This window comes from Brachyistius frenatus, unplaced genomic scaffold (assembly GCF_029030835.1).
Source record: "Brachyistius frenatus isolate BFR_SWC_R1_liver_20210118 unplaced genomic scaffold, ASM2903083v1 Contig_642, whole genome shotgun sequence".
Taxonomy (NCBI): Eukaryota; Metazoa; Chordata; class Actinopteri; family Embiotocidae; genus Brachyistius; species Brachyistius frenatus.
Genome location: NW_027211241.1, coordinates 8,493 through 33,197, shown reverse-complemented (window position 1 = coordinate 33,197; position 24,705 = coordinate 8,493). Strand labels below are relative to the sequence as shown.

Genomic DNA, 24,705 nt, shown 5'->3' with positions numbered 1-24,705 from the left:
TCATCCACCGGCGTCATCTTGTGCATGGCCACCCCGGTGAAGGACTCCGGTCCTGGCGCTGGTGGGGCCGCCGCTGGCCGGGCCGCTAGCTGTTCCCAGGCGCGGGTCTGTCGCTCGGCTTGGGCCTGCAATGCGCCCAGGAGCTGGCGGTTCGCCTCCGCCTGATCCCGCTGCATCGCTGCGATCCCGCCCAGCAGCTGCCCTAACACGACGATCGGCTGCGTCGGCATTCTGCTCTGATGTTCACCTGTGTCCATGGCCCCACGTTGGGTGCCACTGTAGCAAGGTTGGTGCTACCAGGGTCTCTCCTGGACACAGATGACATGCTCAGTCGTACGTTCAGGTGTAAAATGCCGTTATTTGCCCGGTCCATACACCAATGTCTCCGTGCAACAGCTCCTCCACAGCCTCTTTCTCCCTGCTCCCTTTATAGGGGAGAGCTCATCAGTCCCTATTTGGCTCAGCTGTGCTCATTACCCCTTCTCGGCACCGTTCCCTGAACCACTCCTCCCACTCTCTACCCCCTGCAGCTGAGCTAACCACACCCTGCCACCACAGTGTGTTTGGACCAATCAGATGCCTCCTGTTGATGCTGGATAATAGTGTTGAGGAGGACCTCAACTCCACCTGGTGAACAGTGTCTCTGTCAGAGGTTTATCTTTCTGAGTTTAACTCATCAGCTCACAGCACCTGCTGTTCGTGTGTGTATCTGTCAGGTCTCTGATGGTGCTCTTGAGTGAAGTCAGCCTGAGAGCTCGGGCAGCACACCTGGAAACACCTGTCTGCTGTCACATGTCTGTGAGACCTGGATGATGCAAAATGACTTCTCTGTGTCGTACTCTTACCGCGGTATATGCATCGATGAAACGGTCCTCTGACTTTTTTACTGTTGCTGTCACTTTAATTTGTTCTGTTCATGAGAGAAATGTTTGGAAAGCTCATAGCATAATTTCCGCTTCACAAACTAATGCAGAGAATATTAAATAACAATAATACAGATGTTTTAGAGAAACATGTGAAGAGCCTGAAACTGTACATCTCAACTCATAATTAGTTGATGTTGTTTTCCACAATAAAACTTCCTGTTCAGAAATGCATGATGGATGAGCGCTCCTTTCATACGTTGTCACATAAAGTTGTGTTTTTATAGATGACTTCCTGTCTTTCCTTCTGATGTTTCCTCTACACAGATATCGATGAATGTCAGGAGAACAACGGAGGCTGTGATCACTTCTGCAGGAACACCGTGGGCTCCTTCGAGTGCAGCTGCCAGAAAGGCCACAAACTGCTCACCGATGAACGGACATGCCAAGGTCAGAGACCGACAGCTGTCAGTCATTCACTGGGGCTCTTTATGATACCAGCTGTGTGATCAGGTCAGAGTGTCACCCATCAGTCAAACAATCAGAGGCACTTTGGAGTTTGACGTCAATAGTTTAGAGACGAAAAAAGCTTCATGACATTTTGGGTTCTATTTTCACAAGTTTGGCATTTTGGTGCATCGCAGGGGGCTTTTTTCTGTTTTAGAGGTTCAACATAAACCCAGTTGCGCTGAGATGTGTGGAACAACACAGGAGGAGGTGTGTCGGTAAAGATGCACCCGTGCAGTGCAATTCTGAAGTAAATTCTGTGGTGAAATCCCTCCTCGCCTGCGCCAGCTCAGACCAGGTCTAAATACAGCACAAGGTGGCACTCAGGTTAACTACACATGATTTGTAATTAAATTACCTATAAAGAGGAAATAGTTCAAAAGGGTTTCAATATCCTCATCTGGTTTAGTAATCTAGCAGCTATGTGAGACCACAGAGTGACAATGTGTCATCTACACAATAAAGGATAAAGCAGTTTACAAAAAGCAGCTTAGTTCATTTAATTGAAAAATTAATTATTCACACTCAAAACTCCTGGTGCAGTTTATTTATCAACACCACAACATCAGTTTGTTTATCAACACCACAACATCAGTTTATTTATCAACACCACAACATCAGTTTATTTATCAACACACATCAGTTTATTTATTAACACACGTCAGTTTATTTATTAACACCTCAACATCAGTGTATTTATTAACACCACAACTTCAGTTTATTTATCAACACCACGACATCAATTTATTTATTAACACCACAACATCATTTTATTTATTATCACCACAACATCAGTTTATTTATTATCACCACAACATCAGTTTATTTATTAACACCTCAACATCAGTTTATTTATTAACACACATCAATTTATTTATTAACACCACAACATCATTTTATTTATTATCACCACAACATCAGTTTATTTATTATCACCACAACATCAGTTTATTTATTAACACCTCAACATCAGTTTATTTATTAACACACATCAGTTTATTTATTAACACCTCAACATCAGTTTATTTATTAACACCACAACATCCGTTTATTTATTAACACACATCAGTTTATTTATTAACACCTCAACATCAGTATATTTATTAACGCACATCAGTTTATTTATTAACACCTCAACATCAGTTTATTTATTAACACATCAGTTTATTTATTAACACACATCAGTTTATTTATTAACACACATCAGTTTATGTATTAACACCTCAACATCAGTTTATTTATTAACACACATCAGTTTATTTATTAACACCACAACATCCGTTTATTTATTAACACACATCAGTTTATTTATTAACACCACAACATCAGTTTATTTATTAACACACATCAGTTTATTTATTAACACCACAACATCAGTTTATTTATTAACACACATCATTTATTTATTAACACCACAACATCAGTTTATTTATTAACACACATCAGTTTATTTATTAACACCACAACATCAGTTTATTTTTATCAACACCACAACATCAGTTTATTTATTAACACCACAACATCAGTTTATTTATTAACACCACAACATCAGTTTATTTATTAACACACATCAATTTATTTATTAACACCACAACATCAGTTTATTTATTATCACCATAACATCAGTTTATTCATTAACACCTCAACGTCAGTTTATTATCAACACCACAACATCAGTTTATTTATCAACATCAGTTTATTTATTATCACCATAACATCAGTTTATTCATTAACACCTCAACGTCAGTTTATTATCAACACCACAACATCAGTTTATTTATTAACACCACAACATCAGTTTATTTATTATCACCATAACATCAGTTTATTTATTAACACCTCAACGTCAGTTTATTATCAACACCACAACATCAGTTTATTTATCAACACCACAACATCAGTTTATTTATTAACACCAACACATCAGTTTATTTATAATCACCACAACATCAGTTTATTTATTAACACCAACACATCAGTTTATTTATTAACACCACAACATCAGTTTATTCATTATCCCCATAACATCAGTTTATTTATAATCACCACAACATCAGTTTATTTATTAACACCAACACACCAGTTTATTTATTAACACCACAACATCAGTTTATTCATTATCACCACAACATCAGTTTATTTATAATCACCACAACATCAGTTTATTACTACATCTTGCCACTGTGCAATCATTATACACTTTCCATGGAGTCCTTTGTTTGTGCTGAGATATTCTAACAGTTTAGCTGACCTTTGGTATTTGAAAACTTTTTTTCATCTGACAGTGTCAAAGGTGAAGAACAAGTATTTCTGCCACATACCTTTATACCTTACCTGCCTTGCTGAGTGTAGGTGATTAAAGGTCATGTGTGAGGGGTCATTTCTCCTGGAAACATGTTCCTGAGATGTTTGCAGTAGAGCTGACGTCCTCAGCTGGGTGTGTTGTGTTTGTAAGGAGCCTCCTTTAGATCAGCGGTGATGTTTGTATGATCAAAGGCAGATTACTGGTTACAAGTCAGAGCAGACGAGACGGGAGAGCACACAAACACCAAATTATTTCTATTAACAACAAACCCCTGAGGGGCGTCTGTCCCCAGCCCAAAACCACCGGGGTGAGACCGTGTGCATGCATGTGTGTCTGTGTGTGTGATTCTCTGTGCTGCAGTTCATTCAGATTCTTTAATAAAGTGGTGTTGAGTGTTGGGAGCCACATCACAGCTCCGCTGCCTATTTCTGACTCACCTTTGCCCACCGGTGCCAGTAGGTGCCAGGTTTGTCCCTTCCACTGACATCCAGCCTGATCAGCTTCAACACGACCTTCACATGAAACAGAAGCTTCCATTTGTCTGCTCTCTCTTTGCTGTGAGCTCTTCCAGAGTAAATAGCTCCTGGTGATCCACTACATGCCAGTGTTGGAGTGTGAGCCAGGACGGGTTGAGAGACCTGAGCAGGAAGATTGATCGTTCGCCATCGCTGCAGAAGTAGTTTCCACAAATAATTCCTTCTCTTCTAAATGTTTAGAGAGGCGGAGAGCAGTGAGATAAATGTCCACAATCACTGTGGAGTCACCTCATCGTGACCGAGGGTGTGTCTCAGAAAAAATGCATCAGAACACACCAGAGAAACCCACCTTTTGTGTGTATGTTCTCTTAGCATGACACAGCTGAAGGCAGCTCCTGTGTGCCACCCCACTCTCTTTATGTAAACTCTGCTTGTGGGCAGCTCCAAACAGGAAAGCTATTCCTAAGTCCTCACATGGACATTTGCCTGCAGTATTTACCGAGCCAACATCCAGGCCATAACAACTTCCTCCACATGACAAACTCCATTATAACATGTAGTATTTTTAGCCGCTGTAAAGCCCCGCGCAGCAGCCTGAAATAAACCAGGTGAGCTTGAAAAGGTGCCCTCCATTCCTGCTAGGTTAATAACATTTTGTGCAGTACAAGTATACATAAACACACGCACACACACTCAGACAGTGACGTAACGGTGAATGTGAGACATCTGAACCTCTGACAGCAAGTTTTCCCCGCTGGGTTTGTCAGAGGGAGCTCTTGTCCTGCAGCATGGTTTGTTTACTATAATGTCCGCAGTGATGAATGAGACGTCCTCTGTGTCCCGGTGAGCAGCTTGTGTTTGTCCACAAGTGAGTCATTCAGATGTCAGTGTGTACAAGCTTCTCTTCCCTCTGACCTTTACTGCCATGCAGACTAGAACCCAGACTGAATCAGTCACAGATATTCTGAGTTTCAGTCTCCTGGATGAAACTAAACATGAAACATGCTGATTACATTTGTTATGTAATCAGCATTATGAGTTATTTTGTCAGACTGGACAGAGCGGCTGCAGCTCCACTGAAGACATCATGCATTGTTTTCAACCATCAACCATCAGTGATGTCATCGTTGGTTTGTGAACATTATGAATCCTCCAGTTCAGATTCTGTCCATCACCACCTTTGCTAGTTCGGAGCGGTTTGGAGCAGGAAGTGACCATATTTGGATGAGCTGGGGGAGGAGCCAACGGTGGATCTGACCGATCTGATTGGAAACCTGACGATACTGTCGTGTGTCTCTCCTGTCGTGTGTCTCCTGTCGTGTGTCTCACCTGTCGTGTGTCTCACCTGTCGTGTGTCTCTCCTGTCGTGTGTCTCACCTGTCGTGTGTCTCCTGTCGTGTGTCTCTCCTGTCGTGTGTCTCACCTGTCATGTGTCTCTCCTGTCGTGTCCCTCCTCAGACATTGATGAGTGCTCCTTTGAGAGAACTTGCGACCACACCTGCATCAACTACCCCGGCAGCTTCGAGTGTGTGTGCAACAAGGGCTACATCCTGTACGGCCTGACGCACTGTGGAGGTGAGTGTGTGTTCACAGAGTGTGTTCACAGAGTGTGTTCACAGAGTGTGTTCACAGGTGTGTTCACAGAGTGTGTTCACAGAGTGTATTCACAGAGTGTGTTCACAGAGTGTGTTCACAGAGTGTGTTCACAGAGTGTATTCACAGAGTGTGTTCACAGAGTGTGTTCACAGAGTGTATTCACAGAGTGTGTTCACAGAGTGTATTCACAGAGTGTGTTCACAGGTGTGTTCACAGAGTGTGTTCACAGAGTGTATTCACAGAGTGTGTTCACAGGTGTGTTCACAGAGTGTGTTCACAGGTGTGTTCACAGAGTGTGTTCACAGGTGTGTTCACAGAGTGTGTTCACAGGTGTGTTCACAGAGTGTGTTCACAGGTGTGTTCACAGAGTGTGTTCACAGGTGTGTTCACAGGTGTGTTCACAGAGTGTGTTCACAGAGTGTGTTCACAGGTGTGTTCACAGAGTGTGTTCACAGAGTGTGTTCACAGGTGTGTTCACAGGTGTGTTCACAGAGTGTGTTCACAGGTGTGTTCACAGAGTGTGTGTGCATCTGGAAGGGGAAGGGTGTGAAGGTGAGGGGTCACCGAGCGTGTATAGGAAACACTCTCACACCTCACCTCTCCTAAACAGCTTGTATTGTGTGTGTGTTGCTCTGAGTCACAAATCAATTAAAAAAGCAGCTTTGATTGACAGTTATAAGAAATGATTTGATGAGATGTGTTCCAACCCTCATTGTCTGTCACAGGATCACCTGTAGAATCACCTGTAGGATCACCTGTAGGATCACCTGTAGAATCACCTGTCGGATCACCTGTAGGATCACCTGTAGAATCATCTGTAGGATCACCTGTAGGATCACCTGTAGAATCACCTGTAGGATCACCTGTAGGATCACCTGTAGGATCACCTGTAGAATCACCTGTAGGATCACCTGTAGGATCACCTGTAGAATCATCTGTAGGATCACCTGTAGAATCACCTGTAGAATCACCTGTAGGATCACCTGTAGAATCACCTGTAGGATCACCTGTAGGATCACCTGTATCATCTGTAGGATCACCTGTAGAACCAGCTGTAGGATCACCTGTAGGATCACCTGTAGAACCAGCTGTAGGATCACCTGTAGAATCATCTGTAGGATCAGCTGTAGAACCAGCTGTAGGATCACCTGTAGGATCACCTGTCCGTGTGTGGACAGACACACTGACTGTGACCCTCTCTGTGTTGTGTCAGACATCGATGAATGCAGCATCAACAATGGCAGCTGTGAGTACGGCTGCATCAACACTCAGGGCGGCTACGAGTGTGTGTGTCCGGTTGGACAAAAGCTGCACTGGAACAAGAAGGACTGCATCGGTGAGAACCAGTGTGTGTGTGAGTGTGTGTGTCCAGGTGGTTGTCATGGTGATATGACTGTGTTTTCCTCAGAGGTGGTGAAGTGTCTGCCCAATGGGAAGCCAGCACCTCGAGCCCAGCTGACCTGTGCAAAAAGCGGGGGGGCGGAGGTGTGCTCGCTGTCCTGCCCCTCCAACGCACTGTTCCTTGCAGGTACACACACACACACACACACACACACACACACACACACACACACACACACACACACACACACACACACACACACACACACACACACACACACACACTCACACACACACACACACACACACACACACACACACACACACACACACACACACACACACACACACACACACACACACACACACACACACACACACACACACACACACACACACACACACACACACACACACACACACACACACACACACACACACACACACACACACACACAACGGCAACGGAGACATGCTGAGCTCCTCTTTCTGTGGAACTCCTGGTGTCCCTCCTGTGAGATGTCCTGTGTCCCCTGTGTTCTGTGTTCTGTGTGTACCTGATATGTTGTTGCTGCCCTCTGGTGGTGTCAGCTGATAGTTACAGCTCTCTGTGCATCCTCCCTGTGGACCCACTGATGGGTGAAGCTGCTCTTAATAGCTCTCCTCTCAGACTTTCACTTTTCTTGGCTTCAGCCATCGCAGGTCTTTGGCTTCTCCTCCGCCTCCTCCTCCTCTATCCTCTCCTATTCCTCCTGCTCCTCCTCTATCTTCTCCTCCTCTTTCATCCTCTCCTCCTCCACCATCCTTTCCTCCTCTCCCTCTTCCTCTTCCTCCATCTTCTCCTCCTCCTCCATCCTATTCCTCCTCCATTCTTTCCCTTTAAATTTCTGTAAATTCTTGTAAATTTACAGGAATTTGAAGGAATTTACAATAATTTAAAGGAATTTACAATAATTTAAAGGAATTTACGTGAATTTAAGGAATGTAAAGGAATTTACAGGAATTTAAAGGAATGTACATAAATTTAAAGGAATTTACAAGAATTTACAGAAATTTGAAGGAATTTACAGGAATTTAAAGGAATTTACAATAATTTAAAGGAATTTACAGTAATTTAAAGGAATTTACGTGAATTTAAGGAATGTAAAGGAATTTACAGGAATTTAAAGGAATGTACATACATTTAAAGGAGTTTGTAGGAATTTAAAAGAATTTAAAGGAACTTACAATAATTTACAGGAATTTAAAGGAATTTACAGGAAGTTAAAGGAATTTTCAGGAATTTACAGGAATTTAAAGGAATTTCCATAAATTTAAAGGAATTTACAAGAATTTAAAGGAATTTACATAAATTTAAAGGAATTTACAAGAATTTACAGGAATTTAAAGGAATTTATAGGAATTTAAAGGAATTTCTGTACGTTTCCTTTTTAATTCCTTTAAATTCCTTAAATTCCCGTAAATTCCTTTAAATTACTGTAAATTCCTTTAAATTATTGTAAATTCCTTTAAATTCCTGTAAATTCCTTTAAATTTCTGTACTTTCCTTTAAATTCCTGTAAATTCCTTTAAATTCCTGTCAATTCCTTCAAATTCCTTTAAATTCCTGTAAATATCTAAATTCCTATAAATTCCTATGAATTCCTTTAAATTCCTGTAAATTCCTGTAAATTCCTGTAAATTCCTGTAAATATCTAAATTCCTACAAATTCTTTTAAATTCCTGTAAATTCTTGTGGCTGGACGCAGCCTCATTTAATTGTCTCTGTTTTATGAGCTTGAAGTTTCGTCCTTCTTTTCTGACTGAACGGATTCTTTGAGTGTAAATGTGTTTGAATAAAGAACGGCAGGATTAATTTAAGGTTCCTCTGGTTCTCTTCGAAACAGCAGGAACATGGAACCATTAAAACGTTTTCAATCAAACAACTGTCACAACTGTGTGTGTGTGTGTGTGTGTGTGTGTGTGTGTGTGTGTGTGTGTGTGTGTGTGTGTGTGTGTGTGTGTGTGTGTGTGTGTGTGTGTGTGTGTGTGTGTGTGTGTGTGTGTGTGTGTGTGTGTTTGTGTATTTGTATGTTCCTCACAGACTCAGAAAACAGCTACACACTGAGCTGTGGAGTTCCCATCCAGCCTGGTAAAGCTCCTCAGAAGAGGAATGCCACTGCAGCTCTGCCCAACTGTGCAGGTACAGTACACCAAGCATGATGGGTAATGTAGTATTCAGGGTGTGTGAATAGTGAGAGACTTTGTGTCGTGTCCTCTTCATGTACAACCCTGTTTCCAAAAACATAGTGATGCTGTTTAAAATGAAAATAAAAACAATATGTGATGATTTGTAAATCATGTAACCTCATATTTAATGAAAATAGACCAAAGACAACATTTCAAATGTCAAATATTTATTTTTTTATAAAAATATAATCTCATTGTGAACCTGATGCAGCAACACGTCTATAAGTTGTTCCAGGATGATGTTCACCACTGAGCTGCATCAACTCTTCTTTTAACAACACTCTGGAAACCTTTGGGAACTGAGGAGACCAGTTTCTGGAGTTTTGAAAGTGAAATGTGGTCCTATTCTTGCCTGATAGAGGATTCCAGCTGCTCAACAGTTCAGGGTCTCCTTTGTTGTATTGTTCATGTCCTGATGCTCCAGATGTTTTCAATGATTGACAGGTCTGGACTGCAGGAGGCCAGTTTATCAGCGGACTCTTCTACTAGAGAACAATGCTGTTGGAATACGTGCAGAATGTGGTTGGACGTTGTTCTGCTGAAATAAACAAGACCTTCCCTGAAAGAGACGTTGTCTGGATGGCAGCATATGTTGCTCCAAAACCTGAATATATCATACAGCATTAATGCTTCCTTCCAGATGTTCAAGCTACCCATGCCATGTGCACTAATGCATCCCTGTACCATCACAGATGCTGGCTTTAGAACTGAGCTGATAACAAGCTGGATGGTCCCTCTCCTCTTTAACCTGGAGGATGCAGCGTCCATGATTTCCAAACAGAATCTCAGATTGTGATCCATCAGACCTCAGGACAGTTTTCCACTTCACATCAGTCCATCTTCAATGATCTCGGTCCAGAGAAGGCGGCGATGTTTCTGGATCACGTTTCTATCTGGTTTCTTCTTTGGAGAGTTTTAACAGCATTTGTGGTCACAGCGATGAACTGTGTTCACAGACTATGGTTTTCACAAGTGTTCCTGAGCCCATGCAGTGATTTCCACTCCAGAATAGTGTGTTTTTAATGCAGTGCTGCCTGAGGGCCCGAAGATCACCACCATCCAATATTGGTTTCCAGCCTTGTCCCTTGTGTTCAGAGATTTCTCCAGATTCTCTGAATCTTTTAATGATATTATGAACCGTAGACAAAATCCACTAATTCTTTGGAGTTTTACGTTGAGGAACATTATTCTTAGATTGTTGAACTATTTTCCAACACAGTCTTTCAGAGTGGTGAACCTCTCCCCATCTTCACTGCTGAGAGACTCTGCCTCTCTGAAATGATATTTTTACACCCAATCATGTCACTGATATGTTGCCATGGTAACCTGAAAAGTTGTCAGATGTTCTATCAGGTGTTTTTGTTTTTTTGCGTTAAACAACTTTTCCAGTCTTTTGTTGTCCCAACTTTTTAGAGACGTGTTGCTGCCATGAAAATCAAAATAAGAATGCATTTTTCGTAAAACAATAACATTTCTCAGTTTCAACATTTGATATGTTGTCTTTGGTCTATTTTTAATTAAATAAGAGTTTATAAGATTTGTAAATCATCACATTCTGTTTTTATTTACATTTTACACAGTCACTACTTTTTGGTTGTTACAGATTCAGATATTTCTGCTTCATTTTGCCTCCTGTAGCCTCCAGGATATTGTACACATCTTTGATCAAACATTTTCTTCTACTACAGCACATCATATACACTGTCTTGCCACTTTATTAGGTACAACTTGCTGGTTCTGGGTTGGACCTTCAGATTTAAGAAGGTTCTGGAAACACTCCTCACATGACATGATGACATCTGTCAGCTGCTGCAGATGTTTATGATGCTGCAGATGTGTGGGCAGCACCTTGATGATGTCATTCTGTCATCCCACCACAAAGTATTGGTATCCTGTATTGGACTGAGATGTGAGACTGTGAAGGCCGTCTGATCTGAGTGAACTCACTGTCATGTTCAGACGGTCTGGATGATATGAACTTTGAGACGTGGTGTGGTGTCCTGCTGCTCAAACATGATGGACGTGGTTAGTAACAGTATGCAATGCAGGCCTGTATGGTGTTTAAATGATACTCAGTGGGAACACAGCTGTGTGTTGCCCACTGCTTTTAGGAAGATGCAGCTGATAACACTGGAGGTGTGAAAGATGGAGCTGTTAATTAACAGTGAAGACCAAAATCAGATGAGGATCAAGAACAGAGAATATTACAGCTGATATTTCACAGAGTAACTTCACAGTCCTGTTTCTTTGCTTTGCATGATTGAAGACACGCTGGCTCCTCCCATCAAACAGAAGGCCAGGTTTAAGATCAAGGATGCCAAGTGTCACCTGAGGCCGCGCAACAAGGAGAAGCACAGAGACTCCTCCAGGCAGAGTGTGCAGGGTAAAGATCACGTGACACAAAGCAGCATCCTCCACCTGCTACTGAAACACATGATTACATGACTTCTGTGTTTTTCTGTCTGAAGGAGGCCAGTTCCCCTGCACCGATGACTGCCAGGTCACTTTTGTCAACCTCAAGTGTGACTCGTCCAAGAAGCGCCGGCGAGGACGCAAATCTCCTTCGAAGGAGGTTTCCCACATCACTGCAGAGTTTGAGATGGAGATGAAGGAGGAGGAGGCCTCAGGTGTGGTGGACTGCACTATAAAACACACACGGTGCACACACGTACAGGAGGTCTCCTTTGTAACTGTTAGAACACCTCTCAGGTGTAAACCTACAGCAGATGATGGAAATGAAAACAAGGTTTCTCCTCAGACTCCTGTAACGTGGACTGTGTGCGTGAGAGGATGAAGCAGAAGCTGCAGAGCGCCATGCGGACCCTCAGGAAGTCCATCAACAAGCAGCAGTTCTACATCCAGTTCTCTGGGACAGAATACGAAGTGGCCCAGAAACCCTCCCGGTTGGGAGAGGGAGCAGAGACCTGCAGCACGGGACAAGTCCTCCGAGACGGAAAGTGTGGTGAGTTTACAGAGTCAGTTTAATGTCACTGCCATCAAGAGCAGCAGGAAGTTCTCACCTGTCTGTTTTCACCTGTATGTTCTCCTCAGTGAGCTGTGGTGTGGGCACGTTCTACAGTGGGGAGCAGGAGCAGTGCGTCCAGTGTCCTCCCGGGACATACCAGGATACAATGGGTCAGCTGTCATGTGAGCCGTGTCCCAGTACTGAAGGACAGGGCATCGCAGGAGCCAAGAACATGTCTCAGTGTGGAGGTACGCCACCATCATTTCATACGTCTTCAACCAGAACTTCTTATAAGGAGAATCTGAGAACATGAAACCCGAGAACAGTTAACAAAGAACAGTTTACAAAGAACAGTTAACAAAAAACGGTTGACAAAGAACATTTAACAGAACAGTTAGCAAAGAACGGTTAAAAAATAACAGTTAACAAAGAACAATTAACAGAGAACAGTCAACATAGAACATTTAATGGAGAACAGTTAACAAAGAACATTTGATAGAATGGTTAACAAAGAAGGAACAGTTAACAAAGAACGCTTAGCAAAGAACAGTTAACAAAGAACGGTTAACGGAGAAAAGTTAACAAACAATGATTAACAGAGAACAGTTAACAAAGAACGCTTAGCAAAGAACAGTTAACAAATAACAGTTAACAAAGAACGGTTAAAGGAGAAAAGTTAACAAACAATAATTAACAGAGAACAGTTAACATAGAACAGTTAACAAAGAACAGTTAACAAAGAACAGTTGACAAAGAACAATTAACAGAGAACAGTTACAAAGAACAGTTAACAGAGAACAGTTATCAAAGAACAGTTAACATAGAACAGTTAACAAAGAACAGTTAATGGAGAACAGTCAACAAAGAACAGTTAACAGAGAACAGTTAACAAAGAACGGTTAACAAAGAAGGAACAGTTAGCAAAGTACAATGAACAAAAAATGTTTAACGCAGAACAGTTAACAAAATACAATTAACAAAGAATGTTTAACGCAGAATAGTTAACAAAGAACAGTTAAAGGAGAACAATTAACAGAGAACAGTTAACAAAGAACAGTTAATAGAATGGTTAACAAAGAAGGAACAGTTAACAAAGAACGCTCAACAAAGAACAGTTAACAAAGAACGGTTAACGGAGAAAAGTTAACAAACAATAGTTAACAGAGAACAGTTAACAAAGAATAATTAACAAAGAACAGTTAACAAAAAACAGTTGACAAAGAACATTTAACAGAACAGTTAGCAAAGAACGGTTAAAAAAGAACAGGTAACAAAGAACAATTAACAGAGAACAGTCAACATAGAACATTTAATGGAGAACAGTTAACGGAAGAACAGTTAACAAAGAACGGTTAACAAAGAAGGGACAGTTAACAAAGAACAATTAACAGAGAACAGTTAACAAAGAACAGTTAACAAAGAAGGGTTAACAAAGAACATTTGATAGAATGGTTAACAAAGAAGGAACAGTTAACAAAGAACGCTTAACAAAGAACAGTTAACAAAGAACAGTTAACAAAGAACGGTTAACGGAGAAAAGTTAACAAACAATGATTAACAGAGAACAGTTAACAAAGAATGCTTAGCAAAGAACAGTTAACAAAGAACGAAAAGTTAACAAACAATAATTAACAGAGAACAGTTAACATAGAACAGTTAACATAGAACAGTTAACAAAGAACAGTTGACAAAGAACAATTAACAGAGAACAGTTAACAAAGAACAGTTAACGGAGAACAGTTATCAAAGAACAGTTAATATAGAACAGTTAACAAAGAACAGTTAATGGAGAACAGTCAACAAAGAACAATTAACAAAGAACAGTTAACAAAGAACAGTCAACAGAGAAAAGTTAACAAAGAACGGTTAACAAAGAAGGAACAGTTAACAAAGTACAATTAACAAAGAATGTTTAACGCAGAACAGTTAACAAAGAACAGTTAACAAAGAACAGTTTAACAAAGAACATTTGATTAACAAAGAGAACAGTTAACAAAGAACGCTTAACAAAGAACAGAACAAAGAACAGTTAACAAAGAACGGTTAGTTAACAAAGAACAGTTAACAAAGAACAGTTAACAGAGAACAGTTAACAAAGAACAGTTAACATAGAACAGTTAACATAGAACAGTTAACAAAGAACAGTTAACAAAGAACAGTTAACAAAGAACAGTTAACAGAGAACAGTTAACAAAGAACGGTTAACAAAGAAAGAACAGTTAACAAAGAACACTTAACAAAGGACAGTTAACAAAGAACGGTTAATGGAGAAAAGTTAACAAACAATAGTTAACAGAGAACAGTTAACAAAGAACAGTTAACAAAGAACAGTTAACAAAGAACAATTAACAGAGAACAGTTAACAAAGAACAGTTAACAAAGAACATTTAATAGAATCGTTAATAAAGAAGGAACAGTTAACAAAGAACGCTTAACAAAGAACAGTTAACAAAGAACAGTTAACGGAGAAAAGTTAACAAACAATAGTTAACAGAGAACAGTTAACAAAGAATAATTAACAAAGAACTGTTAACAAAGAAGGAACCGTTAACAAAGTACAATTAACAATGAATGTTTAACGCAGAACAGTTAACAAAGAACAGTTAACATAGAACAGTTAACAAAGAACAATTAACAGAGAACAGTTAACGCAGAACAGTTAACAAAGAACAGTTAACATAGAACAGTTAACAAAGAACAGTTAACAAAGAACAATTAACAGAGAACAGTTAATGGAGAACAGTTAACAAAGAACAATTAACAAAGAACAGTTAACAAAGAACTGTTAACAAAGAACTGTTAACAAAGAACAGTTAACAATGAACGATTCACGTATATTTAATTGGGGGGACCGCAGGGGGAGGGCAGACTGCAGGTTTATCAATTTAACAGGGTCACAGGACCTTAAACTAGGTGTTAAACCAGGTTTGAAACCAAGCATGAAACCAGGTTAGTTCTTGGTGCCAAAGTAAGGCAGTGACACAGGTGTCTATTGAAACAGGTCCTTTCTACCTTGGACAACTCTTCATAAAACTTAGGATATTTTGTTCCTTGTAAACCATTAAAAGAACTTCAGGTTTTTCTCCCAGATAGCTGCAGCAGACAGATTAATAGAATCACCATACATTCTGGTTAGAAACAAATAGGAGATGTGACAGGGACAGCCAGTAATAACATGCAGTGGTGCATACATGAATAAATACGTACTGTATGCACGTATTAATGTGGTCATTAAACGGAATGTACAACCACAAACCATGGTGTGTAGAGCGCAGTCAGTGAGCTGAGTGATGGCTCTGTCTGTGGAGAGATCGGAAAGAACTGAAGGACACCGACAGATGTTCTTTCTCCGTCCCTCAGGTCAGTGTCCAGCAGGTCAGTTCTCTGCTGACGGGTTCCGCCCATGTCAGCCTTGTTTGGTGGGCTCGTACCAGCCAGAACCAGGCCGGGTTCTGTGCTTCCCCTGTGGAGGAGGCATCATGACCAAGTATGAAGGATCTGTAGCCTTCAGGGAATGTGAAGCCAAAGGTGAAACTGTGTGTCTGTGTCTTTGTGTGTCATTGTGAGTCTGTGTATCTGTGTATCTGTGTGGGTCTGTGGGTCTTTGTAACTGTGTGTGTCTGTGTGTGTCTTTGTGTGTCTGTGTGTGTCTGTATGTGTCTGTGTGTCTGAGTGTCTGTGTGTCTTTGTGTGTATTTGTGTACCGTGTCTTTGTGTTTCTGTTTCTGTGTCTGTGTCTTTGTATCTGTGTTTCTTTGTGTGTCCATGTGTCTTTGTGTGTCTGTCTGTATCTTTGTGTGTCTGTGTGTGTGTCTTTGTGTGCCTTTGTGTCTTTGTGTGTCTGTGTGTGTCTTTTTGTGTCTATGTGTGTCTTTGTGTGTCTGTGTGTCTTTGTGTGCCTTTGTGTGTGTGTGTGTGTGTGTGTGTGTGTGTGTGTGTGTGTGTGTGTGTGTGTGTGTGTGTGTGTGTGTGTGTGTGTGTGTGTGTGTGTGTGTGTGTGTGTGTGTGTGTGTGTGTGTGTGTGTGTGTGTGTGTGACAGACTGGATATAAAACACAGACTGGATATAAACCTACAGACTGGATATAAAACACAGACTGGATATAAAACTACAGACTGGATATAAAACCACAGACTGGATATAAAACTACAGACTGGATATAAAACACAGACTGGATATAAAACCACAGACTGGATATAAAACCACAGACTGGATATAAAACTACAGACTGGATATAAAACACAGACTGGATATAAAACCACAGACTGGATATAAAACTACAGACTGGATATAAAACCATAGACTGGATATAAAACCACAGACTGGATATAAAACTACAGACTGGATATAAAACACAGACTGGATATAAAACCACAGACTAGATATAAAACTACAGACTAGATATACAACTACAGACTGGATATAAAACACAGACTGGATATAAAACTACAGACTGGATATAAAACACAGACTGGATATAAAACACAGACTGGATATAAAACACAGACTGGATATAAAACTACAGACTGGATATAAAACATAGACTGTTTCTAAAAGAGTTCGTAGCTTCAGGTCTGTAAAATGGTTCTGATCCAGAAGTGTCTTCAGCTGCAATACCAGCGAGTGCCACTAGAGGTCGGCTCCAAAAAGCCTCCGGCTCCATAGACTCCCATTCAACTTCTCTCATCAAATCCAAAGTGAATAAAATGTGTCCATCAGTTATCTCGGTGTTGTTAGCTAAAGTCACTCCTTCTTCTTAGTTTTCTGGAGGTCCATCTGAAAATAATCCCTCATTCATTAGAAAAGAAGATTCAAGAAGACCTGTTTTTGGGGCGTGTCTGTTTGATTGACAGGCCTGTGGTGCAGTCAGGTTACAGCTATCAGTGGGCGGAATGTAGTACTGATGGTTGATGACATCACTGATGGTTGATGACATCACTGATGGTTCAATAACTCACTGCTGGTTTATGGTTGGTTACAGACAGAAGTCATTGGTTAATATAGTCATGAAGTCGTGTTCAGGTGTGAGATGGTGATGATGACGTCTTCTCCTGTTGGTTTGGTTCTGTTTTGTAATTAAGACATGAACAGTTCCTCCTGTGGGTGTTGACCTTCATCCAGTCATACTCTGTGTCCTCCTCCTCCTCCTCCTCTTCAGTGCACTGTGCTCCTGGACATTACTACAACTCCAGCACCCACCGCTGCATCCGCTGCCCATCCGGTACCTACCAGTCGGACTTTGCGCAGAACTACTGCATCACCTGCCCTGGTAACACCACCACCGACTTCGATGGAGCCACCAACGTCTCGCACTGCAAAAGTAAGAGTGTCCAACATGAAGACCGTTCACAGTGAGCTGAGGTCCTAAGTAGGTGATGATGAGTGATAGAAGCAGATCACCTCCATGTAGTTTCTCAGTGATGGTGTTGTTGGGTCCTCAGACCAGCTGTGTGGAGGAGAGCTCGGCGAGTACACCGGCTACATCGAGTCTCCCAACTACCCCGGAGACTACCCGTCCAATGTGGACTGTGTCTGGACCATCAACCCTCCTCACAAGAGGCGGATCCTCATCGTGGTGCCCGAGATCTTCCTTCCTATCGAGGACGAGTGTGGAGACGTGCTGGTCATGAGGAAGAGCGGTAAACAGTGATGGGATGGGTTGGTGCTGTGTGATGGGTCACAGTGTGGATGTGGAAAGGAGTGTGAAACTGAACCAGCTGCCTCCACCTGAACATCCAGGTGTTCTCCAGGTGTTCTCCTAGTGTTCTTCTGGTGTTCTCCAGGTGTTCTCCCGGTGTTCTTCTGGTGTTCTCCAGGTGTTCTCCCGGTGTTCTCCCGGTGTTCTCCCGGTGTTCTCCAGGTGTTCTCCAGGTGTTCTCCTGGTGTTCTCCTGGTGTTCTCCAGGTATTCTCCTCGTGTTCTCCAGGTGTTCTCCTGGTGTTCTCCTGGTGTTCTCCTGGTGTTCTCCTGGTTTTCTCCAGGTGTTCTCCTGGTGTTTGCCTGGTGTTCTCCTAGTGTTCTCCTAGTGTTCTCGTGGTGTTCTCCAGGTGTTCTCCAGGTGTTCTCCTGGTTTTGGCCTGGTGTTCTACTGGTGTTCTCCAGGTGTTCTCCTGGTGTTCTCCAGTTGTTCTCCTGGTCTTCTCCAGGTGTTCTCCAGGTGTTCTCCTGGTGTTCTTCTGGTGTTCTCCTGGTGTTCTTCTGGTGTTCTCCAGTTGTTCTCCTGGTGTTCTCCAGGTGTTCTCCAGGTGTTCTCCTGGTGCTCTCCTGGTGCTCTCCAGGTGTTCTCCTGTTGTTTGCCTGGTGTTCTCCTAGTGTTCTCCTGTTGTTCTCCTAGTGTTCTCCTGGTGTTTGCCTGGTGTTCTCCAGTTGTTCTCCAGGTATTCTCCTGGTGTTCTCTGGGTGTTCTCCATGTGTTCTCCTGGTGTTCTCCTGTTGTTCTCCTGGTGTTCTCCAGGTGTTCTCCAGGTGTTCTCCTGGTGTTCTCCTGGTGTTCTCCTGGTGGTTCTCCTGGTGTTTGCCTGGTGTTCTCCTGGTGTTCTCCTAGTGTTCTCCAGTTGTTGTCCTGGTGTTCTCCTGTTGTTTTCTGGTGTTCTCCAGGTGTTCTCCAGTTGTTCTCCTGTTGTTCTCCTGGTGTTCTCCAGGTGTTCTCCAGGTGTTCTCCGGGTGTTCTCCAGGTGTTCTCCTGTTGTTTGCCTGGTGTTCTCCTAGTGTTCTCCTGTTGTTCTCCAGGTGTTCTCCTGGTGTTTACCTGGTGTTCTCCTAGTGTTCTCCAGTTGTCCTCCTGTTGTTCTCCTGTTGTTTTCTGGTGTTCTCCAGGTGTTCTCCTGGTGTTCTCCAGTTGTTCTCCAGGTATTCTCCTGGTGTTCTCCAGGTGTTCACCAGGTGTTCTCCTGGTGTTCTCCTGGTGTTCTCCAGTTGTTCTCCTGGTGTTCACCAGGTGTTCTCCAGATGTTCTCCAGGTGTTCTCCTGTTGTTTGCCTGGTGTTCTCCTAGTGTTCTCCTGTTGTTCTCCAGGTCTTCTCCTGGTGTTTGCCTGGTGTTGTCCTAGTGTTCTCCAGTTGTCCTCCTGGTGTTCTCCTGTTGTTTTCTGGTGTTCTCCAGGTGTTCTCCTGGTGTTCTCCTGGTGTTCTCCTGGTGTTCTCCAGTTGTTCTCCTGGTGTTCTCCATGGTGTTCTCCAGGTGTTCTCCTGGTGTTCTCCTGGTGTTCTCCAGGTGTTCTCCAGGTATTCTCCTGGTGTTCTCCAGGTGTTCTCCTGTTGTTTGCCTGGTGTTCTCCTAGTGTTCTCCTGTTGTTCTCCAGGTGTTCTCCCGGTGTTTGCCTGGTGTTCTCCTAGTGTTCTCCAGTTGTCCTCCTGTTGTTCTCCTGTTGTTTTCTGGTGTTCTCCAGGTGTTCTCCTGGTTCTCCAGTTTCTCCTGGTGTTCTCCAGGTGTTCACCAGTTGTTCTCCTGGTGTTCTCCATGGTGTTCTCCAGGTGTTCTCCTGGTGTTCTCCTGGTGTTCTCCAGGTGTTCTCCAGGTATTCTCCTGGTGTTCTCCAGGTGTTCTCCTGTTGTTTGCCTGGTGTTCTCCTAGTGTTCTCCTGTTGTTCTCCAGGTGTTCTCCCGGTGTTTGCCTGGTGTTCTCCTAGTGTTCTCCAGTTGTCCTCCTGTTGTTCTCCTGTTGTTTTCTGGTGTTCTCCAGGTGTTCTCCTGGTGTTCTCCAGTTGTTCTCCAGGTATTCTCCTGGTGTTCTCCAGGTGTTCACCAGGTGTTCTCCTGGTGTTCTCCTGGTTTTCTCCAGGTTCTCCAGGTATTCTCCTGGTGTTCTCCAGGTGTTCTCCTGGTGTTCTCCTGCAGTTCACCAGGTGTTCTCCAGATGTTCTCCAGGTGTTCTCCTGTTGTTTGCCTGGTGTTCTCCTAGTGTTCTCCTGTTGTTCTCCAGGTCTTCTCCTGGTGTTCTCCATGGTGTTCTCCAGGTGTTCTCCTGGTGTTCTCCAGGTGTTCTCCAGGTATTCTCCTGGTGTTCTCCTGGTGTTCTCCAGTTGTTCTCCAGGTATTGTCCCGGTGTTCTCCAGGTGGTATCCAAGTGTTCTCCAGGTGTTCTCCTGGTGTTCTCCAGTTGTTCTCCAGGTATTCTCCTGGTGTTCTCCAGGTGTTCTCCTGTTTTTTGCCTGGTGATCTCGTAGTGTTCTCCTGTTGTTCTCCTGGTGTTCTCCAGGTGTTCTCCAGGTGTTCTCCTGGTGTTTGCCTGGTGTTCTCCTAGTGTTCTCCTGTTGTTCTCCTGGTGTTCTCCTGATGTTCTTCAGGTGTTCTCCAGGTGTCCGGGCTGTAAGTAGAGTAGCAGGATGATGACGTGTCTGTTGTGTTCCTCCAGCTCTGCCCACCTCCATCACCACCTATGAGACCTGTCAGACCTACGAGCGACCCATCGCCTTCACCTCTCGCTCTCGAAAGCTGTGGATCCAGTTCAAGTCCAACGAGGGCAACAGCGGAAAAGGCTTCCAGGTTCCGTACGTCACGTATGACGGTGAGTGAGCTTCAACACGGCCGGTTGGAATCAGCGCTTCACACGGCTGCTCACCCTGTCCTGTGTTTCAGAGGACTACCAGCAGCTGATTGAGGACATCGTGCGGGACGGCCGGCTGTACGCCTCCGAGAACCACCAGGAGATCCTCAAGGTACTGATGGACGGGTCAGGTGTATGGTTCTGTGGAGCTGGGTCTGATACCTACTGCTCAGTCTGTTCTGCTGTCAACCAGATTAAAAAACCCTATCCACTTCCTGTTTAACCGGTCCAGCAGTGATGTATCCCTCTCATGTCCGTCCCACAGGACAAGAAGCTGATAAAGGCGCTGTTTGACGTGCTGGCCCACCCCCAGAACTACTTCCGGTACACAGCCCAGGAGTCCAAAGAGATGTTCCCCCGCTCCTTCATCAAGTTGCTGCGCTCCAAAGTGACCCGGTTCCTCCGGCCGTACAAATAGTCGGGTCCTCCGCGGTTCTGTTAGAGACCTGGTCCTCCTGAGTCATCCCAGAACCAACCGCCTGGATGAGACCCGCCGCGTCTTCTTCTCCTGATCTCATCGTTAATGTACCCTGTGACCACACATCTTCACTTCCTGTTTTTTGTCACGTGATGCCTTCAAACATCCTCCTCCCCTCTAACCAGCGTTAACAGCGCCCCCTCCTGGTACTCTCGTGTACATGGTTTGACCCGCGCAGGTTGTTGAAGGTCTTCATGTTTTCATCATGCAGAATATTCTGTATTAAAACAGCTCCCAGTATTGCGTTTGTCTCAGTTAGCATGTTCAAATTCAGCAGCTGACTTTACATGTGTGGGCGGTCAGTCATGATGTCACACCAGAAAGTGACTCTTATTTGAATATCTCAGCACAAACAGTGAAGAAAGATGTAGAGTTTAACTCTAAATGACATGAGTGTGCTCCCCAAAGGTTGAAGTAAAAGCTGTGAGTCCACGTTGTGTTGAACTTTTAACTTTTGGTGAGAAAGAAAAATGTCCCAAAATGTCAGAGTGTTGGTGAGATGTCTTGATGACGAGTTATCATACGATATTTAATAAAAGCCCCGAATCGACAAGCTGTGGGTCGGTCAAACCGCGTCGGAACACTTCGTCTGTCCGCCGACGTCTGTCCGCCGACTTCTGTCCATCGACTTCTGTCCCCCGACCTCTGTCCTCTGACCTCTTTCCTCCAACCTCTGTCCCCCGACGTCTGTCCTCCAACGTCTGTCCCCTGACGTCTGTCCCCCGACCTCTGTCCTCTGACCTCTTTCCTCCAACCTCTGTCCCCCGACGTCTGTCCTCCAACGTCTGTCCCCTGACGTCTGTCCCCCGACGTCTGTCCCCCATGTCCTTCATCCCGTTGCTCCTTTCCTTCGCTCTGCTTGGTTTTCCGTGTCCTTGCGTTGTTTTCTAATATTTATACTGGCCATGTTGAACCTGCAGTAGCACATTTTGGATATGACGTATGAACACGCGTGTGAATGTGCACAGTTGTAGGTGTGTAGAGCTGTGTCCCCGGATGTGTCCTTTTATTGGCCAATCAGCGTCTTTATTGTAACGTTGTTGAAATAAAACATGTAACAAGGTGAGATGAACTACCTGCAGGTAACACCGCTACTGTAGAGAAATGTTGTGATGTAACTAATATTTGGAACTTTAATTGCACTTGAATTTAATATTTAAGACTGTAGAGAGAAAAAATGCGTTAGTTGTTTGTTAGCTATTCGTTAGTGGTTAATTTGCATGTTAACACGTTAAGACGTTAAGGCGTTCATGTGTTGATGTGTTTACGTTACAGTGTTAGCGTATTCACGTGTTACAACACGCTAATAAGTTAACACGTTAACATGTTAAGATGCTAACATGTTACATGTCACGAGTTATAGTGTTAACATGTTAAGAGAGGACCAGTCAGTCTACTACAGTTCGTGTGCTCATGTTTTCATGTCCCGGTCCAGCTCCGTCGGTCCGCTGCATTGGTCCGGTTCTGTCCCGGTCCGCTCCATCCGATTCTGTCCCGATCCGCTCCGTCCAGTCCTGTCCCGGTCCAGTTTTGTCCCGGTCAGGCCCCGCCCCTCCAGCAGGTTCTACAGCTGCCAGAGAGAAGAAGCGTGTCCATAACGGCTTCTTGTATAGCAGTAAAAACATACTACATTGGACTTGTGTTTGTAAAAGTTTCCTCTAGTAAACAGGAAGTATCGTTAGTTTATACGAAGCTGTTCTTCTATAACCCGACTAAATGTTCTGTGTCCTTCCTGTTGGTACTAATATGTCTATAAACCCTAACCCGTGTACTGAAGATGGACTTTATATCTGCACAAAGCGACTGGGGTAGAAGTGTGTTGGTGTGAAGGTGGATGTGGTGGAGGGAGAACATCTATCTGAAGGTGGATGTGGTGGAGGGAGAACATCTGTCTTGAGTGTGTAAACTTCATCTATTGTTCAAAGAGACACAAACGTCCCCCGACAGCCAATAAATCACATGTCATGTCCCTCTTTGACGTCAGAGATGAATCTCAGTGTAACTAATGAAAACAGTCCAGTGTTTGTGCTGGGTGGATCAGGGAGTGACCTTTGATCTCTGACCTCTGATTCAATCTGGAGGTTTTGTCGGTTTCTGCCCTCAACTACAATCTCATGAACTGCTGAGGCTTTTTTAAAGCAGAAGTTTTAACGTTTCTTCCAGTGCACTATGACATCATTGCTGTCCTTCCAAAACTCTGCTCTCAGGTGTGTTGAAGAACGTTGCCTGTTTTAAATCAGAGACCTCTGACTGTCAGGAAATAGTTTGAACTCTGAGTGAAGTTTCAGTTTATAATGCATCCGAGTTCATTCTTGATGTTGGAGACCAAAGAGTCTCACCACCATTTCCATCTACAGTAGGAGGAGCTTTCAGTCACTCTGCATGGTCTTGACATCAGTGAAGGTTTCTATGGTTTCTAATGGGGGTTGGACGTCTCCATCTCCAACAGTCCAAACTCAATGGACCTGGAGACGGATCAGGGAGGTACTTTAACGTACAAACGTGTCCTCTCTCCTGCAGCTGTTCACGGACCGGTTTCACCTGGGTCTCACCATCGTAGAAAGCCTCAGTATGTCTAAGTTGTAATAAAGAGTTCAAACCCCTGATTCTGATGCACCAAGTGATCACAATCCCTGAAACCTGTCCAGGAACTTTTAATTACTGTCTTTGTTTTGGAGCTCCAACAACAAGGGTCCCTGAATGCACCCTGCAGCCCAGCTGGGGTAGCGGACTTGAGAGGAAGGTGGAGGGAAATGGAGGAAGGTGGAGGGAAATGGAGGAAGGTGGAGGGTTGTTCGACTCTCTACATTTGATTTTCATGGTGCACTGAAATGAAACTAATGGGTAAAAGGAAGGAAACCAATCAAAAGGCTTGTGCTTTGGAAAACAGTCTACGGTGCAGTGAAATAATAATTGGGATGAAGCAGGTAGAACCTCCAGTCTGGTCCAGCACTGCCTGGGTCAACCCGGTTCAGTCCAGGAACAATGAAACAGATAATCACCCTGTTGGACAGACATGTCTGGAACTAAACTGCTTGGTGTCATTCCATCGTTCCCACAATAAAAGTACATGGGTGTTCCAGCTGACACAAGCGTTACGTTGCCGCCTGTTTCCTGTTTGAGGTGGCTGCTGTTCAACATGACAGAGAGGAAATAATCACATGAAATGCTCTAAAATTTATAATTGACTGTTTTTTTCATGAGAATGTATTGTTTGTGAATGAGTGTGTGTGAGTCTGAGAAGCGTGTGTACTTTAGTCTATTTTGTAGAGGAATAATTGTAACGTTTGTGTTAGTCGGCTGTACCCAAAGAGAGAAGCTGTAACGCAGTGTTGTGCCATTGTTTGATCCATGAAACTCCAGTACTGAACAAATTAAATAAAACAGTAGCCGAAGGACAA

General features: G+C 43.3%; 1 protein-coding gene across 1 annotated transcript; it reads left to right on the top strand.

Annotated features, from left to right (window-relative positions):
* Nucleotides 1-1,177: 1,177 nt before the first annotated feature.
* Nucleotides 1,178-24,705, top strand: LOC138614965 (signal peptide, CUB and EGF-like domain-containing protein 1; the record flags this gene model as incomplete). The annotated part of the gene is made up of 15 exons (XM_069688588.1): nt 1,178-1,313; nt 5,610-5,726; nt 6,961-7,083; nt 7,156-7,275; nt 9,172-9,270; nt 11,584-11,700; nt 11,786-11,944; nt 12,076-12,279; nt 12,369-12,530; nt 15,643-15,810; nt 17,441-17,602; nt 17,724-17,921; nt 20,635-20,787; nt 20,859-20,938; nt 21,092-24,705. Coding segments are annotated over 15 exons (2,151 nt in total), but the record flags the coding sequence as incomplete, so codon positions are not given.